At 40.9% G+C, this 16,439-nt stretch overlaps 1 protein-coding gene across 1 annotated transcript in view; it reads right to left on the reverse strand.

Moving 5' to 3' along the window:
• cdh13 (cadherin 13, H-cadherin (heart)) overlaps positions 1 to 16,439 on the reverse strand; it is a 275,119-nt gene that overhangs the window by 33,191 nt on the left and 225,489 nt on the right. The window contains exon 12 of the mRNA XM_020079467.2: positions 1,133 to 1,275. Coding sequence (XP_019935026.2) covers positions 1,133 to 1,275 — 143 coding nt within the window. The remainder of the gene's footprint in view (positions 1 to 1,132; positions 1,276 to 16,439) is intronic.

The following is a 16,439-nucleotide window of genomic DNA, read 5'->3' on the forward strand; positions in this document are numbered from 1 at the left end:
GCTCATCTATCTAAGGTCCCCCTGAAGTCCCCAGCACAACAGTTCTATTCTGCTGCCTGCTAATAGAATCCCTCAGTTCCGGTAATGGATCTGTCAAAATCTCCCTGAGCACAGGAGACTAGATGGATTGATAGGACGGAGACAGAGGGACAGACACAGAGAGAGAGAGGGGGACAAAGAGATGGAGAGACACAGGGAGATGATGACATGTAGAGGCAAGCCAAAAGAAAGAAGATAGAAGCGCTGGTGCTCTTGACACTTTCACATGTGCCATGGAGGGTCTCAGAGCAGCAGCTTCTCTGACGTCGCCAACCAGCCACCATATGCTCCAAAAGAGGCATCCTACTGTCACCGTGGGACAACGACAGCTCCACTGTGGCCAGGTCAAACTAACAGACAACCGTGAGGCTGTGCCAAGTTTTTAACTGTACTTCTGCACAGGGCTCGGTTTTGTTTTAAGCGCATGATTCTGCTCCAGCGCTCGTCACCCAGGAGGAATTCTTTGTAAAATGCAAATAATAGTGAATCTCTACTGGGAAACATTGTTGACACACTGCCACCAATTCATCAAACTCTCTTAAAACACTTGAACCATCTGAAGTAGCTTATGAAAACATGGTTGTTAGACAGACAGACAGAGAGAGACAGACAGACAGACAGACAGAGAGATTTGTCCTCTCTGAAATTCATGTGTGTGCCATACAGCAATATTCAGACAATTAGAGAACAATAACACCTCCAACAACAACAGCACCGACACCACACATCACCACAGACAGCAGATCACACATCATCAAAGTGCTCTACATGTTACAAGATGCAGCATCGTCACACACAAGGAATTATAATTTTTTTCACAGCTGGTTTCAGAGTACACATTATATGTGTATAATTATGTAATATATTTGTCTTTTTATATTTATCTTCCTGCATCAAATGCTTGTTTTCTGGGGAATATATTCGTGCAAACAGTCTAGGATAGTACATCTAAAGCCTTTCATTGTCACTGTTTTATCAGCGAGCAAAGCATCAAAATTGACATCTTTTTATCTTTATTTTATAAATAAACACGTCACATTCTGTTCATGTTAAATTGCCTTCTGTAGTTTTCATTCTGGCATCGGCAACTCACCGTTGTCTGTGGCGATGAAGACAGCTGTGTACTTGTTGTCATGGACATACGGAGACTCTCGGTCCAGCGAGGCTGAAGTGTTGACAGTTCCTCTGACTGGGTTCACACTCAGCCAGCCTGCTGGGTCTCTCAGAACAGCATACCTGGGAGAAAAATAAAGAGGTTTTGGCCACATAAGAACTATAACATTAAATATACTGTGAACCATGGAGAAAAGTTGTTTCCAGCTTTACTTTGGGTTTAGAGTTTAATTTGAACACTTAGGCATTCAGATACATCAAAATAAGATCTTTTCAGGACATACACTATATCAAATCTGGTTGCTCATTGTGCATAAATCCCAATGGTCAATAAGAATATTATCACATATCATCAATAGATTTCATGATGCACACATGAAAAACAAGACCAGCTTTATGTATAACAAGAAAAAACAAGAAGGCAGTAGATCGTACACCTCCGCTACGAGCCAACAGTAAATTCTTCACAATGTTAAAGAAAATCCTGGACCCACACCTAAATCGAATGGGTCCTTTTTTGGTACATACCCCAACCATCCAGCCACTTTCCACAAAATTGCTTCTTGTGTAATGTTGCTGACAAACAGACAGTAAGTTATTTAATTCTAAACTTTAATGTGGCAGTTTCACTTAGTAGAAAAACTAAGGTTGGTCTAGAAACAAGATGATTCAGTTTTGTGTGAGGGGTGAAGAAGATGCTACAATACTAAATAAAAAGCTTATAGTCAAATAAAATCAACAAGAGGTGTAATCAAAGTGTAGCATTGGTAAAATGCAATTTCCCAAAATTACATAACATATAACATTTTGAGTGTTGAAGTATTTTATTTTATATACTTTCTTTTTTCAATCATTTTTTCACTATTCTGATAAAAATGTTTTGGTTGAAAATAATAAATCCAGTAATTATTGGTAGAGACTGCAACTTAATCATTTTCCAACAAGGTACTACCATCGACAGTTTGGCCTTTAACGCCACAGAAGATCATTATTTAACGTCTCTAAACCCAACATTTTAATTCAGACACTTATTGAAAGACATCGGAATGTTATAGTCGTGGATGCAATAACGTTTGCTGAGTAAGTAAGAAAATGGTGTTAAAATGAGCCAAGAGTCATTGCACAGGCTCTGTGTGTGTGTGTGTGTGTGTGTGCAGCAGCTCCTGCCAGGCTGAGGCTTGAACATGATGGAGCACCTCTCCAAAAATCTCGCCGGCGAACAGCCAAGCTAGCATCGCCTTGAAAACGAGCCGAAGAGCAGATCACGACCTCGCTAATGTGACCACTCAGCCGGCCACTGATGGCTGCTAGATGGTGATTGGACGGAGCCTGCATCTGTGATAATGTCACGAGTAATTGACTTAGAAGCTCTGGTACACCACTTTTCTCTACACAGGACACGCACACACTCATATACACACACACACACACACTCTCTCTCTCTCATAAATTAAGAATATTTACACATGCACATACTGATTCTCAAGCATGCACACACACACACACACACACACACACACACACACTCACACAAGCAGAAAAACAGCCATATGTAGGCTTTCCTCCCCACGAGGCCGCTCTCTGCCAGCAGTGCTCAGCAGTAGACAAATTGTCTTTGAAATGGAGCTCTTGAGCTAACAGAGTGCGACAAAGCCTTGGGAAATGACTTTGCAATCAACCTCTGCTCACACCTTTCGCCTCTCGCTCTCACACACACTCTCCCTGCCACTGACTACTACTGTAAACCAACATATGTTTTACTGTAACAGAAAGGGCCGCTGCTGTGAGGTTAAATGCACCGTTAATAATGACGCACACATTGTCTCTTTCTTACCATCTTGGCAAACACATTTGAACCAGTGCATATGATTCACTAGCCAAGCTTCTCCAATAAAACAGAGCCAGGCTCATAGGTTATTAACCTCAGTATGTCTCACAGCTCCCATCACTGACTACACTATCGCACGCACGCATACACGTACACACGCACTTACGTTTTTGGGAATAGCAGCTGAAACAGAACAAGACATTGCAGTAAAAAAAGGTGCCAAAGAAGATTTTGTCTCTATTGTATTGCATGTCTACTACATGCAAGTGATCAAAATGTAATACTCAGAGAAGAGGTCTCTATACAAATAAACTGCAACAACAAATATATTTTGGGTATTTTGCATTGACATTTATGTTGAAAACAAATACATCGTCAGTAATTATTTCACTTATTTCACTGATGAAGGTATTCCTGACATGTAGAATACTAGAATTAACAACATAGCCTCATTATGTTAACAGGGTGATCAGGTGTCAATTTTTGCTCTTTAGTTGAATAGTTTGTTGATCACTCTCTCAACATGTGTATTGTTTTTATGTCTTTTGAAAAATGGTTTTAAGATTTGATACGATAGTTTAGTTCAGGTTTGCGAAGCACAAAGACGGGAAACAGAGAACCTGTCTCAGTCAAAAAATACAAAAGCTTAAAAGCAGTATATGCTGTTTGTTTAAGCCAAGTTTAACAATGTCAGGTTTTGGTTTTATAAACCAGGCTATTTCATTCTGGAGGCACATGGAAACCTCAGGCTGACTCCCAATAGGGATGTGGTTACCTCAGCTTCCGTTTTTAAACAAATGTATTATGAGTTAATTATCTGTTTGTTAAAATGCAAATATTGCATAGTACATTGCTTGTTCAAATGATGTAAAACGTATAAATCAGACCTTTTGACACTAACTCTACTGTTGTAATTGTAAATTGTCCTTCCAGTTAAACTCACCCATACAATCAAACACAGTTGAGTAAATGTCCGGTTATAATTGATCTTACGACAGTAGAAGTTTGGAAGAAGTGTAATTTTCTTCTGTCTGGCTGGAAAGGTAGCCACTAAATGAGTCGTTTCCACTGTTTCTCCTCTGGGACAGACCGTTAGAGCACTTAAAAGGGAAAATTAGAAAGACATTAAAAAGCTATTAGGAATATTCACATATTATTTTCCCGAAAGCAGAGATGCTCCAAACAAATCAGTCAGCCAGCGATAGAGCACACAAACACCACAACCACACATAACATCATTTAAACACACACTGTCCACACAAGTAAAAAGTAAGCTAAACAACTCAGTTAAAAAGGAAGACTGTTCGGCTTGCACTGAGAAATAATTCTCTCAACAGCGACATTGTCAGAAAGCATCATGTCACCACTTAGATGCTATAGCTGGTGTCAGAGCCAGTCAGAGGTATGATTGTGTGTGCGTGTGCCGTACGAGTGTGTGGTAGAAGGTTACTCCTCTGACGACACAGGAATATGTGCAAATCGTCCTCAGTCATGACTTTTTGTTTCTGACAAGCATCTGTGATGTGCATTTATGTGTTGATGTGTGTTTTGTCTCTATGTTAGCGTGCTATTGTTAGTCATTGTGCCGTACGTGTGCTGTCGGTGTCGACAGATGTAAACAAGTTTGAAGCTACAAAAGGTAGAAATGTCTGTCTTTCTATCGAGGTGTCTCATTAAGTGTGATTGACAGACAGATGTGTTATACAATACTTTCCTTTAAGATTGTATAATTCTTTTTGAACATAAGCCTCCACTTCAGCGAAGGATTTAGTTTAAATTATCAGGTCCAACTTGATCTGCTTGCAGAATCTACCCCGAAGATATTATATATATTATAATTTAAGAAAAGTGCACATATTGATTATTTGACAAAACTGCGATGTGAGCAGAAAATCTGGAACAACGTGGTGGAGACACAAAAACCTGTCACGAAGGCCTGCACGATAAACTCAAAAGAGAGTTTTCACTGATGCATGCTGAGAACGTAAATAATTTATTTTGACAGCTAATTCAGAAGTTCCTGTCTGAGAGCAATGCTCCGCTGTCGCTCTCGTGGATGTGTTGAGACAGATGAGCTCTTTATAACTCTGATCAGAGCCGTGTTCGTCTGTGTTCTAAGACAATTCAAAGAGATTTGGGAGCAGGGAGGAGGAATAAGGCTTGCCGCCCACTTGTAATCCAGTTCCATCAAGAGAAAAATGCAAGTGTACAGGGTGTGCAACTGTTCATGTGGGTGTGTCGATAGCAGGTGTGGGTGGGACACAGGATAAAAAGAGACGATTTGTGGTAAGAGCAAATTTAGCAGGAAGATAAAAGCTGAGTGCCGTAAAGGAACGCTCTTTGCATAAATGCTGACGATTGATCTTGTTTGTTTTCACTTATGTGAAACATTTTGTTGGCACCTCTTCTAAGTGGCAATAACACAGAGTATATCTTTTCTGCAGCTTTGTCTTTTAAATATTCATGGGTTTGCTGGAACAACACTATACACTTTTACTAAAGGTGGATCTCTAATGGGTTTAAAAATGCACTTTGACTTGAACAACACACTTGTCTCAGGCAGAAGAGTTAATGATCTCAAATGTTTTTTCAGATAATATTAACTGACATACAGTGTCTGTAATTAAGTGTAATATCTAATGGTTTAGAATAATAATATAACAAGAAGGAGATTCAAGCTAGTAATATTGATTCTTTAAGGAACATGTCAGCTGCTGATGTTTCCCTACAAACTGAAATATATTACAATATATTTACCATATTATTAAACATATTATTCTTATGTAACATACAGTACCATATATGTAAGGTGGATATTTTCAGGCATTAAAGAACTAAAATGCTATAGTCATATGAATAATGATTTTCTCAAACCTTGCAATAGTGGAGTCTAATGTTGTAAGAGAGCACACACTACATTGGTCCCCTACCAACAAGCATCGTTTCTTTGAAAAATGGTGCAAACAAAGTCGGCAACAGCGAATCGGAGTCTGGCGGAGCTAGTGGCAATAAAACCTCGAAGGATTTCATTCTAAACAAGATGAACAGAAAGAACAAACACAGAAAAAACACTTCATAGCAGAGCGGTGAGAGAAGAAGAAGACTTGGATGTCACCTTACATACATTGGTACGAGTAAACTATATGGTACAGGGTATTTATCCATGTTTCTCACTATTGTAGTAAATGTTAGAAACATGAGAAGGATATTGTCACTGGTTTTGAGAAAATAGGAAACTGTTGATGTCTCAGAAACCCCAAACCCTGAGATGTGGATACTGTTCATGTAATTACTCTCACTACTAGACGGTTGTAGGTTTAACCAGACCTTATGGAGGACGCACCAAATGTGTTGCCATAACTCTTAGCAATATTTGGTGCTGGTGCAATCGTGCTAGCTAACAAATGCAATGCTAAAGAGAAGTGCATGAGAAATAAAATTGAAAACCAGTCCATCACAACAGTTTCACCTGCTCTGTGTTTGATTGAAGTAGTGCGAGCAATGCAAAGCAATGAAACAATGAGGTCCGGCATCACATGACAACCCCACATTCAGAGTGACAGATCACTGTTTGGATTGAAGCCTCTAACGTGCGAGTCCTCAGAGAGACGATATATCACAAACCATTCATGAGTCATATGGGAATCAAATAATGTAATGTAGATATGAGGAAACACAGCGAATGAGAAAGGGGGAATTAGAAAAAAGTCAATTTATGTTTTGTTTTTTTTATATAATCACATAGTTCCCGCAACCTCCGTGTTTGACTTTCAATTATTCCTTTTTTCTTCTGTTCAAGTCTGAATTGCAGTGCGTCTGTCACACACACTCACACACACCTGCGCTCACATGCACGCACCAATTGTTCACAGCTCCCTAGTCTAACATCCAGAGCTACAGATCACATTAGAGTCCAAATGAAACTCCCAAAGCATAAGGCGGATTCATCCATCTCCCCCTTAAAGCTGAGCCTTTTCTGCTGCTAAGCCCGTGTGGGTTTCCAGGAGGGTGATAGATATTCATGCCCTCCTCTCTGACTTTTTTTGAACGTGCACCATTAACTTTCCCAAAAACAGCCGTAACAATCCGGGACATCTGGTCAGGTCATGCATACACTGAGTTTAGGAGGTAAATTGGTTTGAGGAAGTGAGGCGGTGGCTCTCACCCTCAGGGACTGGACCCCTCTCTCCACTGAGCTGTGAGATAAAGTGGGGTGGGAGGGAGTGGGCAGGGTGGGGTTCAATAAATAAAAATACATTGGTTTGTTTACATCTCTGGCCTGTTTTGAAGATAAAGATGGAAGATGCTTCTCCACCTCCTCCAACTATACAGAAATGAAGCAATTGAAGTCACACTGACACACATGCTTGACCAATCAAGTCAGTCTCAGCAGTCAATCATGACTTTTCTCATTTAGAAAGCGATGAATACTTAGTTAAAACCAAGTTTACTGGAATATACATTAGTCTGATATAACAGAAACCATCTCCTCATGTGAGGGTGTAACGGGACAATGTCCGAAACATTCAATGTTCCAGAGTAGACTCCTGACGATGTGTCAGGATATTTAGAGAAAGATTAACCTAAATCCTTGAAAGCAAAACTCTTCACTATTAAAGTGTATAGAGCAACAAAGCAAATACAGCTGTGAATAAAGTCATATATACTGTATGTATAACGAATATGGGAATATGCTAAAAGCCTTGTTTAAAACTGAATCAATTCTCTGAGAACTCTGAGAGGTCTCTCGGTTCTGCTGGTTGGGAATTATTCATCGACTTTCAAATGCTCAAGGGATATATTCTCCATCTTGTCCTATTTTTTTAAATTTGAGGAAAAAAAAATATCTGACCTGTATTTTGACCCATCCGCTAACATGGAGGAGACGTGTTTATGTCCTATACTGGAGCCAGTCACCAGGGGCCGATCAAGATGATCTGGCTTCACTTATGGGGAGTCGTCATGTCGTCCATCTTTATTTACAGTCCATGATTCTGGGCATATTTTAAAAAGATATATAGCCCTATATATTTGTTTCTATCATCATCCATGGCTTCAAGGCTTGACTGAGGGAAACAGATCCCATGTGTTTTTATTACTGCTGTACAATCATTTTAAATTTGCTTTTGGTCTTACTTCAATAATCAAGTGAAACTGTGACAAAGCTCTTTATCTACACACCTACTGTGTATCAGGCTGTTGCAGGAGTCACTTCATTTCCAAGAAGCTGTGACTTGTTCATAGCAAAATAATGGAAACGCGGGAGAGGCCGAACTACTGTTACCGATTGACACCGGTAAGTAGAATACGCTGATGCATAATGAGCCAAAGATCAGTGTCAAACAACACATGCACACCATGTTGTTCTTAGGTGTTTCCATGGGGCTTTAAAAGCATAATGATTTGTACTATCTGAGGTTGAGAAGAATATTAAAACGGTTGTTAAGTCCGTGTCTATAAAAACAGAAGAAGGTCGTGTACCTCGGCTGTGTTTGCTCACCTGATAAGCTGACCGTTTTGCAGCCCTATGAAACTCTATTATAAAACTGAACTCAATTTATGCAACACTTACTTTAATGCAAACTCCATTTTCTCCAGCTTATACATCCTCCTTTACTGATACACACACACACACACATGCACCACCAGCACCGCACAAAAGCTTAGTGTTCAACTTAAAGTGTCGGCGTCCCCTGTTTCCAGTTTTTCTGCAGTGCACTGCAACTTCGACAAGTGTGTACTCATACACTTGGATGCCAATGACAGCATATTACAGGAAAGCCTATTATACATTTCTCACACTTCCCCCTTCTCCTTGCCCGGTTTCTCAGAGTTTCTCTCCTGTTCTTTGCGTCGTCGCTCTCTGCCGGCTCCTACTTTATCTTACAGTCTTTATCTGTCTCTCTATCGCTTTCTTCTCTCTCTTGTGCCAGCGAGATCTCCCAGTGATTGGAATCTAACTTACTGAGAGAAAGGGGGGCGGCACAGCGCCAATGCTAATAGTCTGTTTCTATCTGAGAGCAGCTGAGTATGTGTGAGCAATAGATATGAGGACATCAATCACCAAGTGCTCAATAAAAGTACAGGGGCTGTAACAACTGTACACTTCATCCAAATTCGCAGCTAGAGAGGGAGGATGGGAGGAGGAGGAAAAGAAGAGGGAGGGTGAAGAGCAAGGAGTGAGAGATAAGGAGAGGGACTGAGAATGCAGATAAGAAGGTGATGCTTGACACTGGAATTGCGAATGAGTGTGTAATGAAAACAAATTCTCCCTTCTCTCCATCTCCATCCCTGTCTGACCCTACTTCTTCTCCGGTGGGGTCGTCTGAGGTGCCACTGAGATCCAGTTTTACAAACCTGTGCGCACACACACACACACACACACACACCCCTCAACGTCTGAAGTGACCGTTGACCCACGACTATCTCTGAATCCACTGTGGATGCAGCTCAATCCAGTGACCTGATGGTCTCAGATTACCTATAGGTTATGATAGAGGTTATGCTAGATGTTGAAAATTACCAAAAAACAAACACTAATCTTACACAGGTAAAATCATAAATTATTTATTTCAGGTTTCACTTGCGATGAACACAGATAATGACCACATGTAATTGTTTTGTTCCATGTCAGGAAGCAGTTTTCAGTGAAAAAGCTTTTTATAAAAAATATAAAAAAAAACAGCAAACAAACACAGTAAATCTGGATATACTTATGTTTATGTACAGATTCCTCTCATGAAAGTAAGATGCTGCTATTTATTTGTTGTATATTCGAATGTTTCTGATGCCGTTAGTGTCCAATAAAAAGCTCACTCTCCCTCTCTCGCAGGTTTTTGTTGGCGCCGATTATTCGAGATCGGGGGGGGGGCTCTGACTCAATCGGTAGCATTAACATTATTTCGTTAGCTGCCGGCACTTGAGGATTATTTGGGCACATAATTGGCACCGAGTAACATCGATTCTGAAACGCCCCCATGATTGTCAGAAGGATCTAATATCGGCCCAATTATTACTAAGTACCAGGACTCAGTCTGTATGACGTTCAGTATGACGTTCAGTATTTTAAGATGGCAGAAAGAATAGGAACTAAGTGTAAGTGTAGCATTTCCTTTTATACAAGTCAGAGGTTATAAGCACTTGCACACATTTTGATCTTTTCTTTTTTTTTTTTTCTCATTCATTCTTTTTTTCTCTTATCAAAGTCAGACAGAGAGAGAGAAAAAAAGTATTTGCCTTTGAAACCATTGTGCCTGACCCCTGTGGGGTCTCTACAAAGACCACTCTGGGCTGGATTTCAACTTTAAACCGAGCTGAGCTGCCCTTTTTTGGCCGATCACTGCTCCAGGCCATGTGGACAAATTACCCACGTCACACCTGTTCATATTTCTGCTCTGTATCAGCACAGTGCAGCAGGTCTATACAGGGGAAATAAATGTGACAGCACTGAGAAAGGGGAAAGCAAACACTGGCACATGTCGCATCAATCACCCGTCACAGAGACTCAGTCGAAGTTTGTCTTTTACTGTCGTCCCAGAAAAGTATGTGAAGTGAGAGAGAAGGCCTGAACAAATGTGGTTGAGGACATTCTATTGAGGTATTTATAGTATTTATAATATCTCATCTGCTTATATGAAGCCAAGTCAGGTGAAAGTATTTGTTTTATTGTGAAAGCCTACGACACTGTGACCCGTTCACTTCTGCTTAAAAAAGTGTTGAATCACTAGTGCATCAAAATTGATCGAATAAAGACAAAAACAGCAAGTGTTGAATAAATTGTTTGTGGCTTTGCTGCTTTTAAATGCCAAATAAAATAATCTTTTAGCCACGAGGGAACACGCTGGCAGCTGCAGGAGCGAAGGTGCTGAGGCACTTTACAGATATTTTTCAGAGAACATAATTTAACCACCATAAAAGATAAGGAGGCCATAAGCCATTTGATGTGAGTGACTGTGCATGTAGCTTATGTGTTTAATCACAGGTGTCGGGTCGAGGGACAGGTCGTGTTAACAGGTGCTGGCAGGTCTGGACGGGACTTGGAGATAACTGCGGGGTCCGGAGGTTTGCAGGTTGGGGTTTGCAAAAAGTGACCCTTGCAGGAGTTTGGATAAGGTGTTGAAAAGGTAAAAAAACAACAAAAAAAAACATTCATGCATTGTTCCATGACAGGCATAAGGAGAATGGTCTCTATCCTCTGCCTGTCATTTCTTTATAATCACAGATCCAGTGACTGAATATGAATCTCACCAACAGGATAAAACTTTTTCCACATAAATAAGCCTGAGAATCGGTCTTTGCTCTCTTGTTGACTACAGGTGAGGTCTATACCAGGCTCTCTGCCAGCTCCACTCTACAACTGCAGATGCTCCGCTGAGAACAATGAACAAGGACCCACTGTGTCGACTAAACAACAATGTTGGAGCGAGTGCTGAGAGCCGGGCGGGCTGAGAAAATTAAAGGGTTTCATTGTCGGTATCTGGCTGCAACACAGACGAGTATGCGAGGACACTCAATGGACACACGACTGCACAGCTTTGTACTCTGTATCTGCACATCGTGTCCTTCTCATTGAGTGTAACTTCACTTTCATCAATTATCAAGCTTGAGTAACATAACGCAGAACATGGGGGAAAAAAAGTTAATATCAATTTAAGGTGCAAAACAGCTTCTCTTTGCATCAGCTGAAAAGCACAACCCTGTAATTAATGGGAAGAAAAGCAATTTACTCCTGCTTCACATCCTTCTCTGCCTGTACCTCTTGGCATCCTCCAAGATTGTTTTCATTGTTTCCTGGCAAACTGACTGTATGAGTAAAGCCCCCCACTCACTCACTCTTCCTTCCTTCCTTTACCACGCAGTTGGCATGCCTTCACTCAGCTGCCAAAAATGAGAAACAAATCTAAACATCTGATTAGCCTGTAATCAGCGCCTTCACATCCCAGAGGAGGGGAGAGAGGAGGAGAGGAGGACGGAGGAGAGTGTGTAACTCGGCCGGTCTGCCTGTCTGCACAGTGACATTTAAATGAAAACCTGTGATACTGTAATTATTGGTGCTCTTTTGACCCCCGGTGAGACAGACATGCATTTAAAGTGGCCTCAGGACTCAAATATATCTTTCTTCTTTATAATCCTGTGAACAGATTGGACTAGAATCACATCTGGATGATTCAGCAGCCCTCGTGTTCTCTCTGTACGTGGTGGTAGCTCTTCAGGGTTCATCATTTTCCTGTTGCCTCTCTAATCTCTAAAGTTATTGACTCAATTTGTCGTGATCACAAACCGTTCTCAATTAAAATGTGTTCAACTCTCCATTTATGTCACTTCAATCACAGTGGGCAGCTGTGGCTCAGGAGGTTGAGCGGGTCGTCCACTGATTGGTGGTTCAATCCCTGGCTCTTCCATTTCCTTTCTCTATAAATACAAACCAAACTGGAAAATGTAAGGCTTCTTTATAGTCTGATAATGTTTCTAACTCTCAACCCACTAATGTGAATATATAGACAGATACATAGATTTTTCTCACACGTTGTAAGACCTACTCTTTATTAAATAACAGTATATTGTTGTGGGCTGAAAAGCAGAAATGCAACACACTGCAGCACATTTAGATGTAATTACCACAACAATGTCCTGTAATAGCTTTTAAAGTAAATGCAGTTATTGAGCCTTTTTACTGAATAATTCAGAGAGAGAATTTAGATTCAGTGACACGGTGCAGTTTCACTCGGCCAGGGTCAAAGATGTCAGCACAGCAAAAATGAAGAAGAGAAAAACAACAACAAAAAATTCTGCTGTAGAAAAAAAAGTTTATCACCAGTATGAACTGGTCTACTAACTTTATTTGGGATTTTGTATATTATCTAAGACAGTTGCATGATTAAAGACCTGTTTGAACGTCCAGTATTTCCTCCTAAACAACGTTGGCTTCTGATGCCTCCACACATATTCTGTGAAGTTGTGACCCAGTTCCAGGTTGTGCAGTCCTGTGTTCTTTGCAGGGTTAATCTTTAATGTGATGTGTTGAGCGGAAAGGGGGAGAAACTAAATCCATTTAGTTATGTTTTACATCTATGTGGAAAAAATCTGGCAGCTGTGTGTGTGTGTGTATGTGGCCACTTTGAACTCGAGGCTAACTTCTGGGATTAGTTAGTTCAATATTGATTTACTTTCCCGTTTCATCCCCATCACCTTGTAGTTTGTGCACTTTGTAGTAACCAGTGCATTTAACTGGCCCGGCAGCATATCTGGCCCGACACATTTTCAGCAGACAACATATCCATTAAAGTCAACCTACGAGTGTTATTACATTTTGTGCGAGAGTCATATTACATCTTCCCTAGTCTCTCTCTCTTCCCTTCACATCCTGCGTCTCTTCTTCTCTTCTAAGTTATCCTGTGCAGACAGTGACAATGTCAGGCTGATCTGAGGGTGATCACACTGTCTGACCTCCATCAGGTCGGCCTTTGTAGAATTCGACATCTCTCTCCATTGCACTCTCGCAGTCTGTCTGACCGATCACTCTCTCTCCTTCCTCGTCTCTTCTGCTCCTCAAAGCTACCTGCCAGTTTTCACGCCTGACATTCTAGCTCCCCATCCCTCTTCTTTTAAGCCCTGTCCCTTTTAACTTGAGTATGACCAGTGAGAGAGAAGTGAGAGTAGACAGGTAGCCACTGAATAATGGATGACCCAACAGTTAGAAATTGTACTCTATTTTCCAAACAAGGAGACGAAAACAACTTAAATGCATCTTGGAGGAGATGGAGAAGTTGCAGTCGAGAAGTACCCGGGCCCTGAGACCTGTGAGTGGAACGCATGGTGCCGTGCGACCACATTTACTTTCAGAGACATGCTGGAAATAGTTTTATATTAGCTGATATCGCCATTTCCCACTTTGGATGAACTGTAGCTCAAAGCATTCAGTTTTATCTCTCTGCAGCTTCTCCATGTGCATGAAAATCTTTGAAAACGTCTTGTTTGTTTTCTACCCGTTGTCTGGTTCCAGTGGACAAACACGACAAATATTCGGCATGACCACTTGAAGGAAAAAGAAAAAATCTTCGAACCACACACACGCCAGACAAGAAAAAGATAACAAGAAAACTAATGAAAGAAAAGTTGTTGGTTTCAGCTCTGCAGAGAAAGACACAGACTAAGGCTGAGTCTCGATGGGGTTCTTCCCTTTCTGCTTCTGCAGTCTCCTTTTCCCATCAAGCATCAATTACTTGAGTGTAAATAGTTATTCAACAAACTGATGAGAGTCCTGTAGCTGCATGGGAAAAAAAGACCTAATTAAATTAGCCAAACTCTCTTAATGACACTTCAAATTATTTGCTTCCCTCTTCACAGCCTACTGGACTGGCACCGGAGCAGGGCAAGGAGTCGAGCTTAAGATGGGATTTGTAGAATATAAGAGCAAACTTTCAGACTTTCTAACTTTCTTCCAAAAAGAATTTCAGGGTACAGATCTACCCTGAAGTGCAACATATTCCCTCAATATCGAGTGCCCACGCAACTTGCAACACACTTCTGTAGTCAGAGGTTTTACCAGAGATAAACTTTTTGGCGAAAACAAACCCAATTTGCTGTCTCACGTCCCGTCTGTCTGCTTCCTCCCTCAGCAACAAAAACCAGTCCGCTCATCTTAAGCCCTTAACCAGTGAGGGGGGCTATAGGAGACGTCTCCAGCAGAAACATGATTCAAATCCCCCTAGAGCCTGATAGTTTGCCCTAAATCCTGAAGAGGATTAAAATGATTCACATTTGCTGTAATTATGTAACTTGTCTGTTTACGAGGAGAGAGAACGGGAAGAAGAACCATCCAGGGTCACTTTGAGGCAAAGACAGAAAATTACCAGTTTTTTTTTTATTATTCTTTTCTCGACTAAGCTAAATAAGGTAAATTGAAAAACATAATTCCTCTTCTCTCTGGACACTGTTGAATCAATGCTATTCAACATTTAAAAAATAAACTTCTATAAATAGTCTCATCATGTGGTTGGTGTGAGCACAACATTTTCTTTTATCGTGAGGGTTTAAATCAGGATTTAAAATACGTCTCCTCTCCTTCTCTTTAAATCATCATGAAAAAAAAAAGGGAAGAGAACATCAATGGCTGTGGAAGCGTTTGAGGCTCATCAGAGTCTGGGCAACTTCAAAGCTCCGACTCTGATGAGGTCAAAGTGTAACAGATTTCATTTATTTATTTGCTGAAATGTTGCACCCTCGCAGGCAAATAACCTGTTTCTCTGCATCATTGAGAGTGAAGAAAAATTGGTAAAGGAAAGCTGTCTAATAACGTGGATAATGAGACAGCCCTGAACCCTGCGTGGTTCTGCTTGGCTGTGGGCTTGAATCCAGGCTAATGAGAAGCCTGCACAGCTCAGCCTGCTCCGTCTCATTGCAGCTTTTTAAAGCATGTATCCAACTTCAAATAGAACCAATTAGTGCCGTAATGTGAGTGATTACACCTCTAATGAACATTTCCATTAATGTTCATAGAGGTGGCGAGTTGTATAAGGGCTTGATCTTAATTCTGCCTTCTTGTGTAAAACATGTATGACTGAAACTGCAGGGATTAATATTGATATGTGGAAATCTGTTGGGCCAAGTGTCAAACCAACTCCTTCTCCACTGCTTTCTCCCTTTTGCTATCCCATACCTGCTCCTATAGATCAGTGGTTCCAGAACTAGGGGTCGGGACACCTGGGGGGGTTGTGAGACACAGAAGGAAGGTCACGAGATGATTCCCAAGATGTTCTTGGTAAATTCAAAATAACCCTAGATTCTGCAGCAGGTTAATTTACAGCAACACGGGTAACACTGCAGCACATGTATTTAAGCTAATTTATTTTTTACCTGCTCAAATTAATCTTTTGTAATAATGGGGGTTATAAGTCTTTGACTCTGGTATTTTTGGGTCGTGGGGTGAAAAGTTGGGAAACTTCTCTTCTACATGTCCGCAGCTGAAGGTCACCTGACCTCTGCTGTCACGACCACCTGTGTGCACACCTGCAACATGAGATAAGCCAGGTCGCAGTACGTTCGGATGAACGTTACTCTTGATTATTCTCAGATTGTCAAAGAGTTTGTTCTTTGCAGTTGAGCCATTGATTTGCTGTCATGATGCTGCTTTATTGTAGGCAGACATTTTTAAATGTCGCAGTACGAGAAGCGGGAGAAGGTGTAAAAATGTTTTAATGAACAATGGCCGGTTTCAGGGTCAGAAAAAAGTTGTGATGTCGGTTAAGCATCACCTCTTACACAGAAGTGAGGAAAAACTCTAATTAGTTAAATTAGTGAAAACACCAAAAGAGGAGTGACCCACAAATGTGAAGGGCTTTTTAAGTATCAGGTTTTACACAGTGTGTTCACATTGGAAAAAGTGACAAGATTAAGTATACTCCAAGAAGCTGGTGTGCACAGTAAAACTTACTTTTCTCCTACACTGCAATGCACAGGG

The sequence above is a fragment of the Paralichthys olivaceus genome, chromosome 7 (assembly GCF_024713975.1).
Source record: "Paralichthys olivaceus isolate ysfri-2021 chromosome 7, ASM2471397v2, whole genome shotgun sequence".
Lineage (NCBI taxonomy): Eukaryota > Metazoa > Chordata > Actinopteri > Pleuronectiformes > Paralichthyidae > Paralichthys > Paralichthys olivaceus.